Source organism: Ciona intestinalis, chromosome 8 (assembly GCF_000224145.3).
Source record: "Ciona intestinalis chromosome 8, KH, whole genome shotgun sequence".
Taxonomy (NCBI): Eukaryota; Metazoa; Chordata; class Ascidiacea; order Phlebobranchia; family Cionidae; genus Ciona; species Ciona intestinalis.
Window position 1 is genome coordinate 3,015,212 of NC_020173.2, and position 17,330 is coordinate 3,032,541.

Here is a 17,330-nt window from a genome sequence, read left to right on the forward strand (position 1 = left end):
TATATTGTCTTGTGCTGTAAAAATCAATAATAAATATTTATATTTATTGCACATATTTAATTACACAACAGAAATAGATTGACAGTTTAAAAATCTTTATAAATTTGATTGCAAGAAAACACATTCTGATACATTTATATATTATATGTAATCAGAATAATGCATTACGTTTATCAACCATAAAGAAGATTGTCAGTAAAAACCGACCTGTTTATTTTTAAATTACTTTTATAATACAGTTTGATTTTTAAGCTTAAATTCAAAATAGAACAGATTTCATTTCGAAAGTCCTTTGATATAGTTTTTTAACAGTTACATCAGTGCTTCTTACCCCTGTTAATGACTTAAAAAAATAAGCATAAATTATTTGTGGTCAGGAACCAGGGTTAATAAGTACTGAGTAACCACACCTAATATTTTTTATAAGTTTTATTTCTTAAGTAGAGTTGTAACATTAACCTTGCCATCCATGCCACCTGTCATGCAATACGCACACTTCAACGCAGATGTCCAATCTAAACTCAACACTGGGCTACGATGGTCAACCAATGTGAGAACCTTTTTCAGTGTTCCCAGACTTATATTGACCTGGAAATAAGGAAACAATTTTTTTTATTTTTTATATATATTTGTTTTTTAAAAAAAAAGGAGTGTCAAAAACATGGCTGCATCATCAGTCACACAAAACTTACCTCATACACCACAGCAGATGGTCCATCACAAGTCATCACATGATTTCCATTAGGTTCGAAAGCAAACAGCCTCCCCCCACCAGGTTGTTGAACTTGTTTGTATCCACTGAACCCTGTGACCTCAAACGGACCACCAGCCGATGCATGGATGGGAAAGATGGTTGGTTCAATTGGGGACGCAAGGTTCCATGCACAGAACTAAAGGAAGGGGTTTAAATGTAAGGTGTGAGCAAGGGATATGACATGACATGTATGAATAGGGTATATGAATGAGGTATATCAAATCAAAATTTCATGTGTGATTACAACATTTTGATGTTTGTATAGTTTATAGCCAATAAGGAAGCCAAGGGTTATAACATGGGGTGAGTGAATAGGGTATATAGAATGGTGTGTTTTGTATCAAATAAAAAAGTTTGAGGTTAAGGATTAGAAACTAAAAGTTACAGACTGTAGGGGTTAAGGATTAAGAACTGTAAGCTTTTTTGTAGCTTGACATCCAACTTAACAGTGAGCATGAGGTATGAATGTACCATGTACGTTTGGTATAAAAGAAGACACCCATGTTATAACTCAACAGTAAGCATGAGGTGTATGTATACAACATGTTTGCCTGTTGTAAGTAGACACCTGTGTTATGTTATATCTCCACAGTGAGCATATGGTGTATGGATACACCATGTACGTCTGATGTATAAGAATACACCAACATTACACCAGACATATAGAACACAAGCACCAACCTTCCCATCAGCACCAAGTGTGAACACAAATCTTTCATCTTGTGAGAATTGCACGGTGTATATTGGACCACTGTGTGCTTGCCTGCTCTGCATTAGTTTGTATGTTCTTGTATCTGTAATGTATTTCTATATCAAACGGAGATCATTTTTATGCATCAGATTGTAAAATACTTAAGCATTTTTATCAATACACAAATCCATAAAAACTTATCAAATATTCAAATATAAGTAAAAATAATAGAGAAAAAAATCAGATGTAAATATATAAGTTAAAAAATATCACCTATTTTAATCTGCATCACTATAAAAACAGAACATTTGTATCAGTTATATGTAACAAGTTTTACACAAAAAAAGTAAATATCTGCATTCATTTAGAAAAAATATTCAAATCCAACAACAACCCACCAAACACTGTTAGTTTTCCTTTGCTATCCCCAGTTGCTAGGTAGTTACCATCCTTGCTATAAGCCAAACATTCAATATGACGGTCACTACATTCTTGTAAGCTGGAATCTAATGTGACCTGTAATAGGAAGTGTTTGTTGGTTTTAGATTCTATTCTATGTGGGTGAGGTCCTTGTCCAAGACATGGAATTATAAAAAAATTCCCGTTAGTATTTCTATAGTTGGTATGATTCTATTCTATATGGGCGTGGTCCCGCAGCCTATTATGCCATTGGTCCTAAGATTAAAGCCAAGATTGGCACATTACCCCAACACCCGGGGTGCTATCGTAGAGATCTACCATATTTTGCAGCCTGCCACTTCCCCAAAGGTAAGCGACAAGGGTTGATGGTTAGTTAGATACTGATGTTACTATAGTGATATGTGGTTAGGCACTTGTATTGTAACTGAAGGTTACTGGGTTCAATGCCGGACACTGATACCAGTGTACCACTACTGATAGTCATTTGTGTCCCCGGCCAAAACCACTGTTAAAAATTCCCTATACACAGCTTGAACAAAATCCTGACCACATAAACAGCTTAAACAAAATCCTGACTACATAAACAGCTTGAACAAAATCCTGACTACATAAACATTTATAAACAAAATCCTGACTACATAAACAGCTTGAACAAAATCCTGACCACATGAACATTTTGAACAAAATCCTTACTACATAAACAGCTTAAACAAAATCCTGACCACATAAACATTTTGAACAAAATCCTGACTACATAAACAGCTTGAACAAAATCCTGACTACACTTCATTACACACAAACAAGGTTTTTCTACAAAGTTCTGACCCTCACCAACATGTTATATTTCACCCACCTGGCTTTCATTAATATCCCATATTTGGACCCTTCCGGGGGTATTAACATCCTGTGTGTTCGGGGTGTAACCCCCAAACCCCCCGTTCGAGATACAAGAAGTCACGAATGAGGTCCCACCAGGGTGACATGATAGTTGGTTCACTCTTGGACAGTTTCCGCTTATATTAACGTCATGTTGGGAGACTTTTGATGCAGCGTTGTATATTTTGATGGTCCCATTTGAAGAGCCAAGCAATACCTGCAAATTGTGATGAAATTTTTAGCACTAGCACTAACACTAAAGGGCGGCACATAAAATTTTACCCTGGAAATCTTACTGATTTTAGGGGGAAATTTTTATACCTTAATCGAAACAAAATTATAAATAAAATCGAAAAACAAATTTTTTTCTCCTACACTATACAAACGTCGAAAACTAAAACTACCAGTCAGAAACCACTAAAACACCATGTTCTGTTAGTTACAGGACCCAGATTAAACACAGATTGCAATAAATTTTCAACTTTGTAATCTGAAATAACTTTTTTGTTTCTTGACTTAAAAATAAAGCCCAAAATTAAACTTTTAACGACAGTCATTATACACACACACAAAGATGATACCCTTTATGAAATACATTCCACAAACATAATAAAACAACATTTACCAAATCAGTTGCAGAAGTATGCCAATCCAAGGATAAGAATGGTGATCGTGACATCACAGTGGCTATTGTGACAGGGTTAGGTTCAAATTGCCAAATCTTTACAACCCCATCTTTGTCCACGCTTGCTATCGAGTTGCCTTGGGGATTAAACCTACAATACATTAGAATAATTGAAATAAATTTCACCAGTCTGACCCTGATCTGGTGCTCATAGAGTTGAACGCAGCTTGTGTAAAATACAATCAGGGTCTAGTGCTAGGAAAACGTAACAGAAAAAAATCAAGTCCAGAAAAAAATCAATTTGTATAATAAAATACTATTAAAGTAAGAGATTTAACAATGACATGTAGGCGAATATTGTCTTTTATTATGCAATTGGTTAAACATGAAAATATTGAAATTGCAATGAATGTATTAACAATAAATGCTTGTGAAGAAATGACCTAGGTCTTCGTAACGCATATTTCTCCAACTCAGTGGTCACTAATGGTGGTAGTGGAAATTTATAATGGCAAATCAAGCCCACATACCTGCACTGCATGATGGATGAATGATGATCATGATATTCATCCTTGCTTAACTTCAAGAAAGGTTCATTGGATGCAGATTCGGGAGGTTGATCCGACTGGAGCCAGAGTGAGGAGGATTTTGTTATCGGGGGATCAAGATTAGGGATCAGGGGTGAGGAGCGAGGGTCTTCTTTTGGTAGGTTAGGGGTTGGGTTAGATTGAGAGGCAGGGGGGTCAGATTTAGGAGGTTTTATTTGGGGGTCAAGATCGATTGAACGGCTTGTCTGTGTGATAAAATACGGTGTTTATGAAAAATGTTTAAAGTAAGCATTTGTATACACTGTTATAAAAATCAAACGATGCTATAGGAAAAAATGCAAAAACCACAGCAATCACAGCCATTGCTTTACATTGTTAGACCCCTAAAACTGCTCTATGGACCCCAGTTGGTCTGTTGGTTCACGGCATATTACACTTTTCTAAAATAGATCTTTCGTTTCGACATATTCTACAATACATTACATACCCCAAACAACTCTCGTCTTTGGTTCTGATAACCAGATAGTTTTTTATTCCTTTGCATCAAGTTATCCGATGCTGGTTGAATGGTTGGTGGTGGTTGTTCAATCTGTGTGTTGGGTGCTGTGGGTTTTATGGGGGGGTCTGTAATTAAATTGAGAAAAACTAAAAATATTTGATTATTTTTAATAAATGAACAAAACATTTATCTTAGCGTGGTGGGTTAATGACAGTCATAACAGGAGTGTTCTGTTTCATACACCTCATGCCCGCTCACAAGTTACCGTGTGTGTAACTTTGTGGGCAAAAGGTGTTTTTATTTTTAAAAAATTATTGGAAATGTAAAACACAAGTTTACAATAACCTACTAATCTGTTTTGGTAATTGTTTAGGTTGCTGTTGTTGTTGGGTTGTTTTTAGTTGTTTGTTTAATTTTGGTGAAGTTGTTGTTGGTGTTGTTGTTGTTGTTTTCTTTGATGGAAAACTAAAAGCACTTTTCTTCTTTTGTGTTTGAACTGTTGAAGGTTCATTTCTGCATACATTGTTCAAATATGAGACTGTTTTTTATATTATACAAAATTATATTGTTGAATATCTGTTAAGCTAAGGCATCAGGTTACTCTTGACTACAATGAGCAAAATGATAGCATTCTTGAAATGACATGAATATTAAAACACCATACAATAGGGGTGAATATATTTTTCGCTTAACTGTGACAACTTAGACAATACTTTATTTTATTTTAGAAAAGATTTTGCTTCAAGTTTCTTTAGTCAACAAAGCTAATATATAAACTATGCAATATTAGGCCATTTGAGGATAATGTGCTAATTCAGCCTAATTTTATGGGCCATGACGTTCCACACTGCAGGACCTTGTAAAATAGAACCTAGCCACGAAATTACAGTTCTACCATAGAATAGAATACAGTCTCATAAGTTTAACCACTAAAATATAAACAAGCAACTTACTCTACAAGAGCTCCAGGCACCCCAAGGCCCCGAACATAATTAGGAATTTTATTTTCCTCTCTTAACACTGGGTTGATGTTGATTTCCGATAATGTTAACCTCAGTAATTCATTCTCACTTTCAAGTTTATCTATGGTGGCTTGGTCTTTATTGAATGATGATAGTAGGTCAGGTGCTGGGAGACTGCATGGAAGGATTGGTATAGGGGGCTCATAAATACAATAACATAGGTGCCTAACTTTTAAAAACAAGATACCCTATTACCCTTTTTGCATGGTCACTTTTATATAAACAGTAAAAGTAAATATGCGAGTTTAAAAACAAGATACCCTATTACCCTTTTTGCATGGTCACTTTTATATAAACAGTTTGCGAGTAAATATGCGAGTACTTACGTGCATAAAAGTGACCATGCAAAAAGGGTATATGCCAGCAAAGGAAATACAATTTTTCAAACTATTATTTTATTTGAGAAATAGACTGATCTTTATACTATCACTACTGCTTAGGGTATATTTTAAGACATATTTGTAAGATATTAAAATGTATATGTATTATACTGGGTATTCTAGTTTTTTTTTCAGGATATATACGCTTACGTTCATACCCATGTTAGGCAACCATGAACATTACAAACAACAAAACATTACCACATAAATATTTTATTATATATATTAATAACACATAAGCTTAAATATATTGGAAGTAAACCAACTCGAGCCTAAATCTCATGTCTCATTGCATGTCACCCTGCAGGAAGATAGGATAAGCTACAAACATAAAAAATATAGAAATGGCGAAAAAATGAAACTAAATCATAGAAATACCATGAAAAGGTGACAGCGAGGAAATTCTGCAGCGAGACAAGAAATGTATCCGACCATTGTTTGGTGAAGTAGTTTGAATAAAGTTTGTTGGATTCAGGGTGGGGGGTGAAAGGGAAGGAAAACCAATCTTTCCATTCAGGTAAATTCTGTAACTCCTGGAATATTAGGTGTTGTGGATTATTTCATCCTTATATGTACAAGGTGTTATAGTTATTGGTGGTTAAATTAGGAAAAATACAATTTTACATTATGTCTGGTAGCAGAAGTACAAGAACATATATCATTGTGTCTGGCTTTGCGAAACAGTAGTTGCGTGATTCTACACTGAGATTAGGTGTTTTTAGGCAACACATTTAACAGCAATTGCTCTAACAAGTTGGCCCTTTATTTTTGGATTGTCAGTGTTGTCCGCCATGTGAGGATAAATAATTTACATCAGTCTATCATTCATTAAAAAAACAGTCTTTAAACATGCAAGCTGACAAATGAACGGAATAATATCTGTCATATTTATAAAACTTTTTCCACTTACTGTTGACATTTTTTCATAAAATTCAAAACATTCTTTTCGTTTTCCATTTTGCAAAGCATTGACGATATAATATCGGTACAAGTTGAATTCCATTTTCTTGACTGTTGATGTTTGTGCTTGTTCCCCCAACAAACAGAACAACCTCTGGTCAAGATGGCTCCAATATGAACGCAAGGAATCCAAGTCACAACTTGCAACCATGGATAGTATGTACTGCAAGATCTTATCAACCTGTATGGTAAAACATATAAGTTTTTTTGATTAAAATTGCACTAAAACATTTTGTTGTTTTTTTATTAAAAATATAGTAAAACATATAGTTTTTTATAATTAAAAATACAGTTACAATGAATAGTTCTTGGTATTAGTCATTTCTCGTTAAACAAAGGTGAGTAAATCAAGGTTGAAAAAGGGGTTTGGTTTACTAAAAAAATGTTTGTATTTTGTACTCATTTGTTCTTGTGTTCAATAAAAATAAATCAACAACATGCTTGTGCAGATAAAAAAGTTAGAGTCCTCAGTTCATACATGAAGAAACAAATATACAACAAATATTAACTTACCCTGAAGCCTTTTTCTTTATCATTCTTTGAATCAAAGTCAAAACTTTTCAAAGCTGAGTTGAATCCTCTTTGTAAAAGATAATCTCGCACCAAAGAATCCATCAGTCCTGTGCTTGAGGTCCAGGACATTGTGTTGCAGTGTTGACCAGCAAAAAAGTCAGTAGTTTCAGTGTTGACCAATTAAAAATCTCAGTGTTGACCAATTATATATTTCAATATTGACCAGCAAAAAAGTTACTGGTTTCAGTGTTGACTAGCAAAAACTTCAGTGTTGACCAAATGTTGCAGAAATGTCATTAAATAACCTACAACTCACTGACCTGTAATTATACACTAGAATCAAAAGAGATTTACACGAGAAAAATAAGAACAATGCAACATACACAGAGAATAAGGCATTGAAGTTACAATAATGAAAAATTATAACAAAATAAAAGATAGGCAGTTCATCACATACAAAATACAAACAATGTTGAAGATTTTTTTTCTGATATAACTTGTTGTTACCAGGGATAATAGACATCTAAGAAAATTGCATTAGTTTAATATTTCTATACAGATATTTTACCGCCTGAAATGTGGGTACAGAAAAAAATAATTTGAAAGGGGAATTTTTTTATATTACCACAAGTTTTTGTTTAATGTAAAAACATATTATACTTGTTGTGGCTGAACTGTGACTTGAAAAGAAAGCTGAGCTTTAACAAAAAAAACAAACTAGCTTTATTGTATCGGTAGAAATACAGAAATAAATAATTAAACAACATAACAATGTTTCCTGTAAACTTTTATAAACATTCTTCACGTTTTTAGAAAACATTGGCAACATTACGGTTGTTTTTATGGCAAACTGTGACAGTAAACAAAAAGAACTTCAATTTGTGATAAATAAGTGAAATTTTATATAAAAGCACATTTTAACACCAGTGAAAATAAATTTAAAGCAAATAATTAAAAAAATATTCAGAATTTAACACGAATATAACCATTAAAAATGACTTTCGAATAAAAAAATAAATAAAAGAAGCAATTTAAAAGATTTGACATCACATAACTAACCTAATGTTAAATAAAGCATGGACAATTAAACTTCATCTTTGTTTAAAATATTGAGTTGTTTTTAAACACTCAGGGAATAAATAAAAGTGATGCATGATGGTAAATCTAAGCTTTCCGTAACACCAAATAATATTTTCTATTTTTTTGCATAATTTGTAAATACATGAAATGAGCTGCAGGATAGCAAGTATGAAGAAAACCTTACACAATAAAAATAACAGGATTTTGAGTTACAAGTTTAAGGTTTTTAGGGTTGAGTAAAAATGTTGTGAAACACACGTCTAAACCAATAGCAGGACAGATAAATTTAAAGAATAGATTGACAAAATACCCAGAAAACTTACATCTGTACAGGTTACTACAGCACTATGGAAGTACAGAGTTGTAATCATCCAGCTAGAATAATTGCACATCAAATAAAAGAAAGTTGGAGTTTTTAGAACATAGATTTCGGAACTATAGGTTTATTCATGTAACTAAGTAATTGAATTTATTGCAACATATGTTAAACCCTGCTAGAGTAAACTTAGTTTTTATTTATCTAGCTTCTGGAATGTCGTTCTGGCGGGTTCTGGCTTCAATTCAACTATGTCACAGAATGCTACCCAATACCCATAAAAAAAATGTATCACCAAATACACACAGCGTAAAATAAACTCAAATATGATACAGCTTCATAACATCTTTGATTGGTTTTCTACAAATCGGGCATTTTGGAAAACGTTCCATTTGAAGCAACTTTTTTGAGCAAGCCTCACACAAACAAACGTGCCCACAATCGTAAATCGCGTAATTTGCCGGAGCGTCAACGCATAAAGAACACTCAGAATCCTTTTTCTCACCATCGTTACTCCCTGCCTCCCTAACATCAGGAGGAGCGATCCCAGATGCTCCTTGTGTTGAAACAGAAGCTCCTGGAAGAATTTCAACATCATTTCCTGCTGGAACATCCACAAAGTCTTCGTCCACAGAATCTTCTTCATCTGGTGGTAAAAGATAACAACCGTCGTTATTACATTGAGAAACAAACGCTACAAAATACATAACAGAAACAAAAATCACGCTCAAACAAATTCATTTCCGTAAAAGATATACATTTCGCCTAAAATGACATATACGTAATCAGCCTTTGCAAAAAATCAATAAAATGCAACATTATCACATTTTGCATATAAACATATATATATATATATATATATATTGCATTTTAACATCTCGTTTTTTAAATATATTGAACAAGTAGTTATATGGTTTAATTTAAACATTTATCTTTACTTTTGTGGAACATACAGAATACATAATAGAAGTATTCTACATGAATATAGTCTTTTAATTAGGCATGTCAGGGACCTGTGATTTTGGCCAGTGGACCAATAGGCATTACCCCAACCAAAGGACCCAGGGTTCAGGGCCAGGCCAGGGTACACCAATAACCTGGCATTGTATGTCTGTATCTATTACTATCCAACTTTTACCTTCACTTGCCACCAAGTTAGCTCTGGTAATATTGCTAAACATTTGTGCAGCACCTTCAGCCAATCTGTCTATATTTAGATCCACGTTCAAATCATAACGAATGTCATCCACAGATGTTCCTGTTTCAAGATGTGCACTCATACCAGGGGCAGGAGGTAATGGGCTCAAATTCCGAGGTTCTCTTGTAGTAGCTGTGGAGGCTATTATAGATGTATGATACAACCTTAATCTTCAGAATACACAATATTCATTTCTTTTTGCGTATGCTTTTTAATAAAAAGTCAATTTTTTTTTTAATTTTTTAAATTACATAAGAAAAATAATTTTTAGATTAAAAAAACAAAACTGGTGACCTATTTAAGGAGAAAAGACAGGTGTTTTTTTATCAGCTTTACCCTATTTCCCCATTTTGTATCTAACTGAGGCAGTTTATGGACACTCAGTAATAGAGATTTTTTCTATAAGGCTTAGGTCTTCAATATAGCATAACTGGTACCTATAATGTAGGTCTAACATGCTCTAGACTAGTGTGACTACTGCATGACCATCATATTAACCTGCTACTGATATGAGATGTGATATGTCTCCCCTCATATCAATGATGAACCATAGAGGCAGCGAAGTGTCGCAATGAAACAACATTTGTTCTTCGCCACCAATAACTTGGAACATAACACAACCATCAGAGCTCAATGTAATAGAGAAAAAATCACCAACGTTTGGGGCTGGAAATACCTAAAAATCAATTTAAAAATTTTTTTTAAATAAAAAACAAAACATTTTTTACAGTTTATTCAAACATTATATATAAAATATTCTTTGATAAAATAGCGATTCATTGAATAGAGAATATCATTCATTATTACATAAAAAAAATTAGCTAAATCATGTCTTTGATTTTCTTATTTACTGTTCCATAACTTTTAAAACAATAAAAATCTATTTTATATTTTTTGGTTCAAAAAACTTTTTTTTTAAGTCTTAAAAAATTCAATATTCAAAGTTTTTTTATATTACTTAATTATTTTGAAAATGTTATTATTTTTCGACTAATTTTCGACTAAGGGTAATTTTCGACTTAAATCTCATTAAAAATATCTATAATAGGCTATACAATGAATGTATATTATATTATGCAGCATACATACTTAGGGATGCACATTACAGAATAATTAGGTATTCTAGGATATCCTAGAATACTTTAATTCGAATCTAGAATTCCGAATCTAGAATTTCGAATCTTTTTATATTTATAGGAAAAAAAATTTTACCCACAAAAGTCAGTTTATTGACCCTTTCATAACAGCCTTGTTGGATCTTGACTTGTAAAATGATCAAAAATTGTACTATTGGGTAGTTTTTGCGTCATGAAACGTATAGCAGGCTATTAAAAGACGTTACGAAACGTTTACTCTCGAAAGTCCCACAAACACAAAAATATTTTTTTTCAAAATTAATAACTTTCAAAAATTGTTAATATAGTATATGAGATGACGTGTAATGACGTCATTAAACAGAATACCGAATCCCGTAATTAGATTCGAATACAAAAGGAAATTCTGTAATGTGCATCCCTATACATACTACACAGCACCCATACATACCTCGTGCATCACCCAGTATTCCAATCTATCCATTAAATCATCCGCGTTACCATTCAAGCTTTCCATATCAATAAAATCCGGGTTACAACTGGTTATACCAACACCCAGTACTGGAATTTTAGTCGGACGTTGGCTGTTGACTTTTAGGAACCAACTTTCTCCGGATGAATATGGTTTGCCTTGAAAAGAAATGAAATTATGTAAATAAATATATGTATGGTTTATACTCACTGTTTAATTAAAACACTTGTGTTTTCTTATACACCAGACACACATTGTGTATTCATACACCTCATGTTCACTCAGTTATAACATGGGTGTCTTCTTAAACACCTGACACACATGGTGTATTCATACACTTCATGCTCACCGTCGAATTATAACATGGGTGTCTTCTTATACACCAGACACACATGGTGTATTCACATGTAACTTGTTTCATGAACGTTGTCAAATTATAACATAGGTGATTTCTTATACACCACACACACATCACTATTAAAACACCACACACCCCATGCTCACTGCCAACAATTAAACTACCTGAAAACACAATATTGCCACCAACATATCTCCAACCCTTAATTGCATTGTAAGGATCGGGAAATGCAATGTCATTTCCATGTTGTGTCGAAAAGGAGGACCGACTCAAATTATTTGGGAGCAAAGATGGCGGCAATATTTGTCGCAAATCGTCCAAAGTAGATGATACAATGTTTTGCCTGGATTGCCCTGTGTGGGGAAATAATAATCATTCTCTGATAAAATTATCATCAAAAATATTAATAAACCAGAGTAATTTATTTCTACCCATAGCATAGATTGTGTAAATTAAGGTTTTTAGTTTACATTCTATATGTTCAAGGTCCCACAGAGAGGCCCAGCGAAAGACTGGGGAATTACATTCATACTGAAACATAGAGAATTCTTAGATCAGGGTACATAATTTATTCGGGTGTAAAACTGGGTGCTAAACCACTTTATGTCACAGTTGGTTAAATGCAGGGTGAACATTCTTTGTGAGTAAGTCATAGTTAAGGACTTGGAATTTAGGCCAGATTTGGTCTATTACCCAAAAAAGGGTGACATATTACCATAGTAACGCCTATAAACAATCTTACTTGGGTTATTATGCCTTCGTCTTGTTGGTGATGATCCACAATAATCCATTGGGTGTTCGATGTTTACTCCATTGCCTGTTTAAACACAGAGAAAACTTTGTTAAAAATCTTCACATTCTTAGTCGACAAAAACGTGCATTTTATGACCACTTTGCTGCTACATCTGTTTCTGCTCTTTTGCCTATTCTATATGGTTGAGATCCTAGAGCAAGGTCTGCCAAAAGAGCTGAGATATAGTAACACCTTGAGGCCTGGGTGTCAAGGTAAAAGTCCAACTCTGTTCTAAATTTTACATCGCACGGCAAGCCTCACTGTAGGACCTCACCCACATAAAACAAATTGAATATCTTTTTCATAGCAAGGATCAAATTATTCCAAATAATGAAGAAAAGGGAATTACCCATGATTCTTAAAGCAGTAGAGTTACCATACACATCAACTACCATCCATATTGGTTGATGGCTTCTTAAATTTATTCCAGATATAAAAGTTTCCTGTTCATTTCCATTCACAGAGAAATGTAATTCACCTGAAATAAATAGCATTGTTATCCAATAATCTTAATAATTATTGACAGTCCACAATATGTAAATCATATGTAGATTAACATTTATCTATCCTCGCATAGCAGAAAATGGTTTAATTCGAAAAATAACTTTACAGTCCTACAGAAGTAAAACAAAATGAAAGCATAACATAGACATATATATTAAAAAAACTATAAAATTAATATGCCAGCCCAAAATATCCTGAAACTGTAAAAACTAATATATGTATAGACTATAGTAATGTGTGATCCTGTAGACAAAAATATTAACGTTATGTGGCTTATGCCTATTAAGTTGCGTTGGCAAGCTCTTATTAAGTGGCATACTAAATAGCCGAATGCACAACCTTTTCCTATAAACTACCTGTATGATTAACAAAAAATGAAATGACGTTATTTTCTATTGCGAAATCATCAGATAATGCCTTTGCCCAAAACCCTGGTTTGTTGGTGAGATCTGGACAAAGATATCGTGGCAAGTCATTTGGATTGAGGCTGTTGGGGTCAACACATGTCACACCAAACCTGTAGGTCAAAATAACTTTAATAAATTAGGTTAAATAACTGGTTTAAAATGTCTAATTAATGCCCACAGTTTTAAATCGTAATAGGAATAAGAATTGTTATATGATTCAAAAAGTTGACTTGGTTTAGCATCCTGTCTTGCCTAAAGACACATATGCCAACAATAGTAGCAGAACCTTAAACCCACATCCTCTAGGCTGGAGGAAGGTGCATTAACCCATGTGCCATGGCAACAAACACAAAAGTATTATTAATAATGCTCTTTATGACCTCATAACCCCACTCCACATGGTTGAAATGGTCTCCAACCGAATGCTGATCCTTTCGTTGATTCTGATTGGTCGAGAACTGAAGGCAACTCCATAACAAAAGCTACTTGTTCTACGAGCAATCTGGAAGTGATGTAACAATGAACAGACAATGGACAAAAAGGCGTTTTATTAAACAAAAATTGGTACAAAAAAATGAAAGTTATGTTTTTATACAATTCTTGTTGTCGCCAGTTTTTTTGTGTTGTGGGGCCACAAAATGACTTCATTAAACAACACTAAAAGAAAAGACGGAGGGAAGGAGGAAAAATAAAGTGACGGAGGAAAACAACAATTTACTTGCTTTTAATGTTATCCCACAATGCCAGACAATAAGAGACAAACAAACCTAAATTTAGGTTTAATCACATAACTTACCTTTCGGTCATGAGATAGTGTGATATTTTTTCCATGAATAGGATGGAATAAAAGTCTGTCATCTAAAAATAACGTTATTTTATTACAAAAACTTGAACGAAAGAATGTGCTATGGGAAAATCCACATAATGATATGGTAACTACTAACCCTTAATGCATTATTGGTCTTTCTTTTTTGGTATGTTGTTACGGTAGGGCAATAACAGTAACCAATGTCACAATACAGGAATAATAAAGAAGTTACATATTAATATAGGTAAACTTTATATAGTAACAGAAGCATGAATCATACAAATAAATAATGAATGAGAATCGAATGAAAACTGTAACATCACAACTGTACTAAACATGACATGTCATAAAAGTTGACAATTGCGTATTTATGAAATAACATATTGCAAAAAAACATTAAAGTAAAATTTTGAAACATCACTTACCTCTAATATAAGGTGTTGAATCACATGTATAAGGGGGTGAGTTAAGTGGGGGAGGTGAGGGAGGTTGATATGTACTGGAGTTATTGTTCCCCATTTTAGTTTAGCATTCTCATAAAAAAGTACCTGTTTAGTTAACTTGTACTATAATACAACTGGAAAAGAAACAAAACACGATGAAGAAACTAAAGTATCATGCAACCACAAAATAAGAATAGAGAACATAATGGAATTGCTACACAAATGCAAAATTTAATGTTGTTGTTTACTGGCGCTTGACGCAGTCGTACAAAAACGCCCGATGGGCTGTAAGGGATTTATTGGCGCCCGGTAACCTAACTAAAAAAATGTCCAGCGACGCCAACTAAGAAGTACTAAAATAGTAAAAAATCCAGAAGCGCACTACAATTAGATTGTGCATACTTTAAATTAGTAAAACCATTACAAAACAGCCACGAAAAGACACTACAGTCAGATTTATTATTTTGGAAACATCTATCTTAACGCGGCATTTGTTTGCGATCTTTATGTATCAGGGGATTAACCTAAATATTAAAATCCACTTCACAGTTCACAAAGATTTACTTAATAAATCAATACAGTTTATACGCTTATTAAATTAATGGAAAGGTCTGGGGGTTCTGGATCCGTTATAGATGACTTAGAATCAGCTTTTCGAAGCTGCATCTCACAATTCGTGTCCGATGAGCCATCAGTAGGAGTCACACACCAGGACGAACAAAGACCGACTGTAGAATTCGCAGTGAATGAATTTCTGAAGCTTGCAAGACAAACGGAAGCTTATTTTTTAAAGGTAAAATGATTAGGAGTATCTAACAATAATTTCTTCAGTATTATTATAAGTAAAATAATATTTACCGTTACCAAAACTGTTAACCTATAATTGCTTAACCTGCTTTAAATTTCTAGAATGCTACAATTGTACGAAATTCTTCATTATTATTGATCAATCTTACATAAAAACCCTACAGTGTTTATCTTTTGCACAACATGCATGTGTCCTAATTTTCAGTTAACGAATAGTAAAATGTTCACTAGGCATGATGTAAAATAGTCCATTTTTTTGGTAGATGAAATATTAAAAGAACTTGTTGTTTTATATACCAGATGTCCTGAAAAACACTAAGTTAGCAAATATTTTAACAGGAGCGTGCGAGCCTCGCTATGAAGCAACCTGAGCTTGTCCTCCAAGAAGATATAGAAGAGTTGGAAACAGAGCTTCAGAGAAAAGATGACGCGATTCGTAACCATGGTGAAAAGTTGCAACAATGGAAGAATGCTCTTCATCAGATTGGTCAGGGAGGTATTGATGCCGGATTCGTGAAACCAGGATCAATTGTCCTCATGTCTCCGGGAGCAGGGAGCCAGCAGATGAAAAAGTAAATGATCATCACTTCATCAGTGATGTAGGAGATAAAGAGACTTTTTTGGGAGTGAAAAGCAAAGCATTGGGACATGTTTTAACATCAAAGCTTAACATGCATTGGGACTTAGGATTGTTGTCATGAAATAGCAGGGGGCGGTTGAAACAAAGAAAGGTAAATTTCTATGAGAAAAGTAAATTGGGATTCTACACAATACTTAACATAAAGTTTGTTTCTGGAATCCAAAGAATGACATTCAACAAAATTTTACAAAATTTGTAAAAAAGTTCAGGAGAATTATTTGTTATTTACCCCTTATTTGAAGTCTCTGAAACCACCTAGCACAAAAGTAGAAATAACAGTTACATATTCTGTGCATGAATTTGAATTTATTATGAACTAAATTGGCAGTGTGTTCATAAAGTGACATTGTAACTTCATAATGTTTTAATCAGAGCTTTTTGGATTCTTTTCATGATTTCTTTTCCTTCTTGTTTTGTAAACAACTGAAACAATAAAATTTAAATCTAACAACATAAAATTATCAAGTGTGGTATAGTTGACAAAACTGTATACACAGAAGTTGGCATAAGCACATTAAAAAAACAGAAATCCCATTGATTAATGAGGTAAAGGCAATATACTTTGGTTGGTTCTACTAATCCAGCAGGAAAAAGTTATTAAGGTGTAAAACTGTCGTGTTAAAGGGCCTAAACACACCCCACGTCACTTTTATTTTTTATGGTAAATTCATAAAGCGACTGTTTTATTGATTCCAAAAATACTTTGCTTATTAAAATTGGTCCAGTATAGGCGTAGATATTCGTCCTCAAACAGTGATCTCTAGCGCTATCCTTTTTTTACTACGAGCTTCGTGATTGTGACGTAGGAACGTACTAGTCACGTGACTGATTCATTGGTAAAAGCGAAACCTGCGTTTTTTTTGTGTTTTTTTGCGTTTTTTTGTTCTCTCGTTTTTCGCTAAAAACACTGCCTCTCGCCTTTCTCAGTGTTTCTGAATGAGAGCGGCCACGCTTCAACAATTTTGTGACGTGATTTGTCACGTGGGTAGTACACTTCTCAATTTTTTCGCCACGCAACTTTCAAATCAGTTTTATGAATTTCACGGTGTTTGAGCTGGAATATCTTTGGTTATACAGAACCGATTAAAACAAGTAAGGTGTTGTTGGAATTAGAAAAACACA

General features: G+C 33.7%; 4 protein-coding genes across 6 annotated transcripts in view; 1 reads left to right on the forward strand and 3 right to left on the reverse strand.

Moving 5' to 3' along the window:
* Positions 1 to 33: 33 nt before the first annotated feature.
* LOC100182121 (WD repeat-containing protein 91) lies at positions 34 to 7,615 on the reverse strand. The gene is made up of 13 exons (XM_002124793.5): positions 7,289 to 7,615; positions 6,726 to 6,956; positions 6,194 to 6,348; positions 5,367 to 5,549; positions 4,763 to 4,926; positions 4,402 to 4,538; positions 3,897 to 4,159; positions 3,367 to 3,517; positions 2,719 to 2,958; positions 1,844 to 1,961; positions 1,436 to 1,548; positions 693 to 890; positions 34 to 588 (listed from the first exon to the last, which is right to left on the reverse strand). The coding sequence occupies exons 1-13, from the start codon at positions 7,415 to 7,417 to the stop codon at positions 430 to 432; spliced, it is 2,241 nt and encodes a 746-aa protein (XP_002124829.1). The 5' UTR covers positions 7,418 to 7,615; the 3' UTR covers positions 34 to 429.
* Positions 7,616 to 7,801: 186 nt separating this feature from the next.
* Positions 7,802 to 14,891, reverse strand: neuralized-a (Neuralized-a protein). Of its 3 annotated transcripts, none has more exons than XM_018812719.2 (11): positions 14,744 to 14,891; positions 14,307 to 14,368; positions 13,891 to 14,012; positions 13,460 to 13,620; positions 12,949 to 13,077; positions 12,549 to 12,623; positions 11,971 to 12,159; positions 11,428 to 11,606; positions 10,381 to 10,558; positions 9,823 to 10,023; positions 7,802 to 9,330 (listed from the first exon to the last, which is right to left on the reverse strand). In XM_018812719.2, the coding sequence occupies exons 1-11, from the start codon at positions 14,835 to 14,837 to the stop codon at positions 9,005 to 9,007; spliced, it is 1,716 nt and encodes a 571-aa protein (XP_018668264.1). In that variant the 5' UTR covers positions 14,838 to 14,891; the 3' UTR covers positions 7,802 to 9,004.
* Positions 14,892 to 15,231: 340 nt separating this feature from the next.
* Positions 15,232 to 16,669, forward strand: LOC100186879 (mediator of RNA polymerase II transcription subunit 28-like). The gene is made up of 2 exons (XM_002124261.5): positions 15,232 to 15,554; positions 15,908 to 16,669. Exons 1-2 carry the CDS (start codon positions 15,363 to 15,365, stop codon positions 16,142 to 16,144), a joined length of 429 nt encoding a protein of 142 aa, XP_002124297.1. The 5' UTR covers positions 15,232 to 15,362; the 3' UTR covers positions 16,145 to 16,669.
* The window catches only part of LOC100181332 (nuclear pore complex protein Nup107-like), a 32,981-nt gene continuing 32,142 nt past the window's right edge, over positions 16,492 to 17,330 (reverse strand). The window contains exon 25 of the mRNA XM_002123399.4: positions 16,492 to 16,631. Within this exon, the coding sequence (XP_002123435.1) occupies positions 16,563 to 16,631 (69 nt within the window). The 3' untranslated portion in view covers positions 16,492 to 16,562. The remainder of the gene's footprint in view (positions 16,632 to 17,330) is intronic.